The 8551-nt window shown below is 31.2% G+C and overlaps 1 protein-coding gene and 1 pseudogene across 2 annotated transcripts; one reads left to right on the forward strand and one right to left on the reverse strand.

Annotated features, from left to right (window-relative positions):
• Positions 1–4453, reverse strand: LOC110614945. Of its 2 annotated transcripts, XR_002487869.2 has the most exons (4): positions 3577–4453; positions 3144–3229; positions 2884–2964; positions 1–600 (listed from the first exon to the last, which is right to left on the reverse strand). XR_002487869.2 is itself a non-coding variant. In XM_021756638.2 (3 exons), the coding sequence occupies exons 1-2, from the start codon at positions 4159–4161 to the stop codon at positions 3155–3157; spliced, it is 660 nt and encodes a 219-aa protein (XP_021612330.1). In that variant the 5' UTR covers positions 4162–4452; the 3' UTR covers positions 2814–2964; positions 3144–3154. The 2 variants fall into 2 exon arrangements, 1 of the variants encoding a protein (XP_021612330.1); XM_021756638.2 differs by lacking the exon at positions 1–600 and having other exon boundaries at positions 2814–2964; positions 3577–4452.
• Positions 4454–6181: 1728 nt separating this feature from the next.
• LOC110614344 lies at positions 6182–7044 on the forward strand (annotated as a pseudogene).
• The last annotated feature ends 1507 nt before the right edge of the window (positions 7045–8551 follow it).

Genomic DNA, 8551 nt, shown 5'->3' on the forward strand with positions numbered 1-8551 from the left:
AAAGACAAAAACTTGTATAATAAAATATAAGACACCTTAATTTTATTTGCCTGTAGGAAGACAGCCAAATGATCTTACAGAAGGAATATTTGGTATGTCTCTATCTTATCCTTGTAGAGAAACAAAATCAATAGCTAGAGGAACTCAGCATAATACCTAATAGATACCTGTCGCTCAACGGATAAAAGTTACTGTACTCCTTTCATTTATTTGATTGAAGGGACTCGAATTAGAATTTGAACTCACAATTTTGATACCTTTGAGTGAAATTTACTCTAAAGATGATAGGCTAATCTTTCCCAAAACACTTGCATGACAAGTTTAATTTACACCAGCAGAAATATAGCATTTTAGCTGATTTAGTCTTATAACTAATCAACTTAAATCAGTTTTGTATCAACCATCAGTAGTAATAGAGACAAACCCTAAACGAAATCTGATATCAGCATTTCATCTTGACCAATCTCAACTTGGAAGGCTCACAAACACTGCAAAGAATCAAGAAACTCCACCGCAGATTATAAAATTCTGAAGTCCATCTGCTATATAACAAGATTTGGCATAAAGAGTTTTGACCAAATTTTGATTTTATGCATCCATCTGCATTTGTAAAAGATCAATGTTACAATTGCAACTAGAGGCGATTGTTAGGTGCAGCAATAATAACCGCATCAGCTAGTAACTTGTCTTTCTCAAAGAAAAATAAAGCAGTACCCTGAACAGGAGTTGAGAATCAAGTATTTTCATAAGAAAATCAAATTTTAAAGTTTAATCATCTTGTGTAGTCTTGGCATCTGGGAATTAGGTAAACACTGAAGTGATGAGGAGAGGCATATGAGGAGAGGCATTGATTAACTAATTGTCAAAATAAAAATGGTTACCAGCATGTACAGAGAGAAATTCAACTTAACTGAGATGATTTTATCATAAATAATGAAGATGTAATAAATGGCAATTGATGTGCTGCACATATCTTTCTTCAGATTCAAGAGGTAGCAAAGGCTTTTTGACTCAACCAAGAGGTTTCAACCCATAATAAAGACTCCAAACTCTAGATTGGTAGAGTCAACCAACAGCAGTGGATGCACGAAATGATCTCACAACAGAAAGGACCCAGGAATAAGAACAACAGAAATGGCATTCAACACATGGAGACAATGTCAAATCAGCTGCAAGATTTGCAGAGAATAAGATCAACAATGTCATGGTTGCAAATATCTTCTGAAGAAGCTACTATCAAAATTGGCATCATTCACTCCGATATCCAAAACCAGCAATATTTCCTAAATGCCCCATCTTAGGGTATATGCTGTTGATTGGAGGCCATTTTCTTATGTGAATAATGCTAAAATATGCTTAAGTTGGCTTTGATATAAGAGTTTTATCAACAACCTTAAACTAACTAAAGTACAGCAGAGTTCTTATTGGCAATTCCCACAGGTGTAACAACGACGAAACCAGAAACCTATTTTCCATCTTTGGCTTTATGTTGCTGATATCTGTGGCCATCCCATAATATAAGCTTCTTTTGAGCCAACAGAATTAGTGATCTTAAAAGTTAAGACCCTACTTCATTATCAACTGTAGCTATTCTCCATTTATACATAATCTATAATTCACATCCCTTCCTCTTTTAACCCTGATAGATGATACTCTCCAAGCACTTGAGTTTGAATCAGACACAAGAACCAGAAATCCAAATAATCAAATTAAGTTTCAGCATACGAACATAGTTAGGTTATAACTTATAAATGCAATTAGGCTTTTACAATTTGATAGATAATACAGCTAAATGGTAAGCAGCGAATATTTACCAGCCATGCACAATGAGTGCCGTGAATTCAAGTGGAATTGTCCTACCAGAAATTAGTTGTTTAACTAGTTTTAGAAAAGTTTTTAACCTGAAAGGTGCATTACTAAAAATCTGTAACCAGATATGTTAATCAGTTCAATATTACTGCCACAAAGACACCATATACCCGCCAAAGTAATAGCAAACTCTCATTCAAGTTCCATCCATTGCTGATGAAGCACCAAGAATGGCCACATATTCGTTCACCAACCTACTCCAATGATTGATCAAATATTGCAAGGTGAGTTACATTGTAAGTTTCCCCTAATATTTCCCAGCACCCAAAAGGAAAAAAGCATGGGAAAATTTTACCATGACAACATGGATAAGTGAGCTAAAGTCAGATAAGAATTGCTTAAACAATTTTTTATGTATCCCTATTCATTCAACACAAGTGCTATAAGAACTAGCATTGTGTCAAGATCTTGGAAACCATTAAAGATGTTATTAAATGAAATTTGAAAACTTACTTTATATAGAAGATTATGTCTAGAAACAACTTCATCATGCTTCATAATTCTACATTTGTTACATGAACATAAGAAATTTATGGCTTTAGTTAAAATAAGTCAACAATATCTGATATATGAATATAAGCAGAGTGACAAATATATCTACTGCAGATAAGCTGAGCCCAGTTAAATCACAGGATGAAGCATTTATCTCGTGTTAGAACTTCAAGGCTTAACTTTATATGAAGTAGGTGAGCTGTTATCAGTTATTTAGTCATTGATTGTCATAATGTGCATTTCCTTTCTCTGCAACACAGCAGTGGAATAAGCAAAATTCACTGGAAGATCATGAGCCATCTTTATATCGAGGTGCATGTCTACAAACTTCGTTGATACAAAAAATCAAAAAGCAATATTGTTTTCATGTCAAAATGGTTAATGCATATTATCTCACAGAACAAAGCAATAAAATTTTGGTAATCGAATTAGAATCTCAAAGAACAAAAATTAGAAGAAGCAACTGGAATTTATAACTTTATTTATTGAATTTGCAATTTACAAAGATGGTACAGTTGTTACCATTAATTGAGGTCAACTGCAGTGTTAGCAAGCAGATTACAAGAAATTTCCCAGAAAACAACTATAATTTCATTTCTGTCCCTGCAAAACCAATATTCAAGGCCGTAACTAAGAATTCAAACAGCCCAAATAACCGAAAAAATAATCAAACCCCAAAAAAAAAAAAAATTAAAGAAAAAGCAATGGACAAATAAAATGATCTGGAAGCTGCTACAAAAGAAAAAATGAAAAGACCCTAAAATGAGAATAGGGAGTATCACCTCTCAGGCTCTCATGACTCAGGTGCTTCAGGAACCTTGTACGAATCTGGTGTAACTTCTGTTAGCCACAATCCTGGAAAAACTGACTGCAAATAACCAAACACAATATAAATCAGACACTCTTAACGCAAATTAAAAAAAATACGCAAATAAAAAACTACAAGAGTAAAACAGAAATAGAAGTATAAATGAAGATCATCAGATCACTAATTTCGCTCAGTAGCTCAGAAAACATGAAAAAGCAAAAATATTTAAATACTTTGGGCCGTTTAATTTTCCCTCTCAGCCCCGAAAAGTGAATTAAACTAATCAGTCCCCAAATAGAAAAACTTTCAATTATCAAAATTCAAAACTCTACTTTTCCCGCATTTTCCAAGCAAATATATCAAGAAAACACCAGAAATATAAAAATAAAAAACCCAGAAATGCCTACATCCAAATACTTCTGCACAATTCGAGGCCTCTTCTTGGGTCTTCTGGGTGGCCTAATCCTACAAATCTCCATGAAATCCTGCTCAATCTCCTCCTTTGAAAGGGGAACCGAAAACTTGACTCTCTCCTTCTCGGGCTCCGTACTCTGCCTCTTAACCGAAGAAGTTGCATTTCTCCTAAGCGAATCAATTTCCAAAGCTTTCCTCGGAGAGTCAACATTTGTCTTCTCTTCTATCCGCAGTGGCGCCTTGCATGCCGCCCTTCTGGTCCTCAAATTCCAAGGCCTGATAGAATCATCATTGCCTCTCTCTTCTTCAACAGGAGAGACTTTCAATCTCTTGGCAACCCCATTGAACCTAAGATCAGGTGAAATGGGATTTTCTTGAATTGAGATTGGTTTGTGATTCTTAGGGGTCTCAAGGTTGGTGGGTTTGGGTTGAAATCCACCGGGAATCGAAGAGGAAGATCGAAGATGAGGATCATCGGTAACTTTGACACATCTAAGGACTCTTTGGTGACCCCATTTGAAGCTAGGCAATGAGAAGTTGTGGAGTGGCTTTGATCTATCTTGTGGTGTCATTGCCATGTCCTGTGTGGTTTTCTTGTGTATAGAGTCTCTGTGTTTTTGGCTATTTGTTAATCATGTGAAGCTCTGTTCTGCTTTTCATGGTTGATTGATTGGTTTGAAAGGTTAAATTTAGAGGAATTGTGTGGAAATTTTTCACAGAACGAAACAGAGAAAGGAATTTAGCTTTTGGGTCTAAGATGATAATCGCCGGGAAATTTATATATGTGTGTGTGTGAACTCTGAGAGAGGAAGCGGTTTTAACGTTTGGGTAGACTTTGGGTAGGTTGCTGTCTCCAAGAACATTGTTGCTATTGCCAGAGTTTTTTTTTTTCTGAAAAATAAAAGAAAAATAATGCAATATAAACTATTAAGCTGGTTTTTTTTTTATCGTTATTTTTTTAATTTATTTTATTCAAAATTATTTATAGTTTGAAAAGATTTTTTTTTTGAAAGATATAGTTTGAAAAGATTAAGAAATATTAATTGCTTTTTTTCAAGTATATCTCTATTTCTAGTAAATACAGTAGGTCTGCTTATAATTTCCAAAAATCTATTTTATTATTTTCTCTTATTAAGATTGGAATAAATTTCTAAAAAAATTGAAATAAATAAATAATATGAAAAATAATTTAATCAAACTAAAGAGAATTTTATTATAATTTAAAAGATAAATTATATTTTAATTCTTAAATTTTTAATTAATAAATTAATTTTTATATTTTAAAATTAAATATTTAAATTTTTATATAATGGATCTATCTAAAATTAAAATCCTCTCATTTATAAATCAGTTTGTGAATTGTTCAAAGGCAAAATAAACATTTTTAAAATTTAAAATATGCTTATGAATATTTAAAATTTTTTTTTATATAGATGAAAAATTTTATATTATATAAATTATATTTTTATCTTTAAATTTTAAAGTAATTAATGAAATTAATTTTTTTTTTTAAAATTAAATCTTTAAATTTTTTAATATTTAATTCATTTAAAATTATATTTTTTTATTTATTATAGATATTAGTTCAAAATTAGTGAATATTCAAATATTTTATGAAAATATAATTTTTTATTAAAATATTTTTTATAAAATTTTATGATTTATTTAGTTAGTACTATTTAAAAATAGTTGAAATTATAAATATGTTTTAAAAATTTTAAAATTATAAATATTAAGTATTGTAATGAATAAAAATTGAAAAATAGAAAGTGTTAAAAATTAATTAAATAAAATATTATAGATTTAAGTAATTTTTTTAAATAAAAAATAAAGAATTAAAATATTTAATTTATAATAAATGAGAATTGACCAATTATATAGAAATTTAAATATATAATTTTAAAAATATAAAAATTAATTCATTATTTATATTAAAATTAAAAAATTTAAGTATAATTTATCTATTTAAAAATAATAATAATAATATTTTCATACGATAAAAATGAATGAAGAAATTTAAATAAAATATATTTTTAAATTTATAAATATTTGTTATAATTTATATTAAATATATATAATTATATTAGAGATTATATATAAATAATGATTTTAGAATAATATATTTGAAATTTTTTATAGTTTATAATTTTCATTAAAATCAAAATCAATTATAATTGATCAATATTAGATAAATGTACTTAATTTTATTTCCGGAGAAAAACTTATTAATATATTTGTATGCAGGTAAAATTAAGAGAAACTTTTTTAGAAAAAAGAAAGAAAAGTAATTAAAATATAAATATTTGATAATAATTTGTCTATATTGATTTTTTAGAGTTATTTTCATAGGAATGAAAAAAATGATTAACATAATTAAAATAATAAATTGTGTATTGTATTATTAAGTTGTATTTAATAAATAAATTATTATTAAAATAAATAAATTTTATTTTCAGATAAATTAAAAGTTATTATTTTAAAATACAAAATATATTTATTTTGAAATAAATAAAAATTAAGGAAAATAATTGGGAGGGAGAAGTATTAAGGTGCTTTATATAGCGGACGAAGAAACAAGCAACGATCAGAATTCTTGTGAAGCACCTCCCGACAATAAGTCACGCGTTAGCTGTTTCCAAACCCCAAAAGAGCCGCCGTACTCCACCACCACCACCTCTCTTTTTTCTCTATCGCTCAACGCCAGAAAAGCCACCATTCTCCACGTCAACCTACAATTAAAAAAAAAGAAATCCCCGTTCACCGAATATTCACCTGCGAACCAACGGAATTCACTTCCTCACTTCCGTTCAACCATGTAATCAATCTCTATCTGAATCAACTTCAACACCACCAGGCGTTACTTAGTATTTTATCCCCTGCAGGTGTGTGTGTGAGTGAGAGAGAGAGCAGAAACGCCATCGTTTGCTAAAATGGCTTCGTATATGCCGCTGATCGTCGCGATCATGAACGTAGGAGACTCCACAGCTAGGGAACTACAACCGTCCTACCACGGGCTGGACTATCAGAGCACGCCTCCTGCGGGGGAGAATCTGCCACCGTCAATGAAGAAATTCTTTGGAGGTTCGTCATCGTCGTCGCCGCCAACTTCGACATCATCCAACATTGCATTACCGAAAAGCAATGAATTCTAACGATACGACGTGGTGGAGAAGTGTCAGCGGTGAAAAAGGAGGTGGTCAAGGAGATGGTCAAGGAGGAGGTCGGTTGAGGCACATGCTTTTGGTGGCGAGCCTGGCGTGTGGGATCACAGGAGTAGAGCTGCTAGTAATTTTTGGTTTCATATATTATGTCAAGCATAAAAAGCAAACGACGTCGTGCTTAGATAGTGATAAATCTATCATTGTATTCACGGGCAAGTGAAGCTAAAGCCTGAAGCAGCTGAAATATTCTGCTTTTATTTTTTTATTTTTATAATTTCAATTAAATCTTATTTGCATCCAGCCATTATTATTAATTTTTACATTAATTTTTTAAATTTTCTCCTTTTTTCTCCATTTGTTTGAATCCATTTTTAATTCATGCACGGTTTTTTATGTAGTTTTTTGTTCATTTAATTAGAGATTAATTAAGTAGAAGCTAGTAAGTGAGAACTTTTTTCTCCACTTAAAGTTATACTAATTATTATTATTTTGCTCATTAAGGAATTGGTGATAACCTCCCTTATTTTTCTCGACACTCTAAATAAAATATTTCTGTATTTAAAATTTATTTGGCATTATGTTAAAAATATTATTGAAAAAAGAAATTTTAGTAATTGGCTATTTTCTTCTTATTATGATGGTGAATATTTTAAAATAAATAGATGAGAAGATTTAATTTTAAAATTTTATTCATTTTTTACATTTGAAAGTTGAAGAAAAACTAAATAAACTATCTTTTGATAAGCAAAATTTAAAATTTTTTTATCTCAAAATTTATTATTCTATCCATTCTGTTGAACGATGGAATCTGTGAATAATTCAGTTGTTTTGTATTTTTCTCTGAAAAGGAGGTTATACATAAATACATTTACAACACAAAATCAGGAGAAAAAAAGAAAGCAATCATATTCTAAGAAAACAATATAAGCCTATACAGGTTTGCAAATCCCTATGATTACATAATCTACTCCTAATTAGGCAGTTTATTCCAAAGTTCCCCCTCAAGTTGGAGCATGGATATCTATCATGCCCAACTTGTCAACCATATCATGAAATATCTTTTCAGACACTACTTTTGTGAGTATATCAGCTAACTGGTCTTCTGACTTGACAAAAGGGAACTGTATAATCTTCTGGTCTAGTTTTTTCTTGATGAAATGCCAATCAACTTCAACATGTTTGGTGCGATCATGTTGTACGGGATTCTGTGCAATCTCAATTGCAGCCTTGTTATCACAGTAAAGTTTCATTGAGCTTACATTGTCTATTCTCAATTCTTTTAGAACGCTCTTAATCCACAATAGCTCGCATAAATTATATGCCATACCTCTGAATTCTGCCTCTGCACTTGACTGCACCACAACCTTTTGTTTTTCACTTCTCCATGTAATGAGATTCCCTTTCACGAAGGTAAAATAACCCGAAGTAGATCGCCTTGTTGGTTGATCGCTTGCCCAATCAGCATCCGTGTATCCTTCAATGTCTGATGTACCATTCTTTGAGAATAATAATCCCTTGCCTGGAGCCCCTTTCAGGTATCTCAAGATCTGGTATACTGCATTCATGTGCTCTTCACTTGGTTTATGCATGAATTGACTTACAACACTTACAACATATGTTATGTTTGGCCTCGTGTGAGTCAAATAGATCAATCTCACAACCAATCGTTGATAGTGTCCCACATCTGTTGGAATTTATTTTGTAAACAAATCGAGTTTATGGTTCACCTCCATCGGAGTTTCTGCTGGTTTGCAGGCAAGCATTCCAGTTTCAATCAACAAATCCAGAATGTACTTCCGCTGTGAAA

Source organism: Manihot esculenta, chromosome 5 (assembly GCF_001659605.2).
Source record: "Manihot esculenta cultivar AM560-2 chromosome 5, M.esculenta_v8, whole genome shotgun sequence".
Taxonomy (NCBI): Eukaryota; Viridiplantae; Streptophyta; class Magnoliopsida; order Malpighiales; family Euphorbiaceae; genus Manihot; species Manihot esculenta.

Excerpts from the sequence above, each read along its gene's own strand:
- LOC110614945 (XM_021756638.2), bottom strand. The coding sequence starts at position 4,161 with ATGGCAATGACACCACAAGATAGATCAAAGCCACTCCACAACTTCTCA. Across the intron at positions 3,230-3,576 it reads TTGTGCAGAAGTATTTGGAT|TCAGTTTTTCCAGGATTGTG; the intron begins GTAGGCATTTCT and ends GGTTATTTGCAG.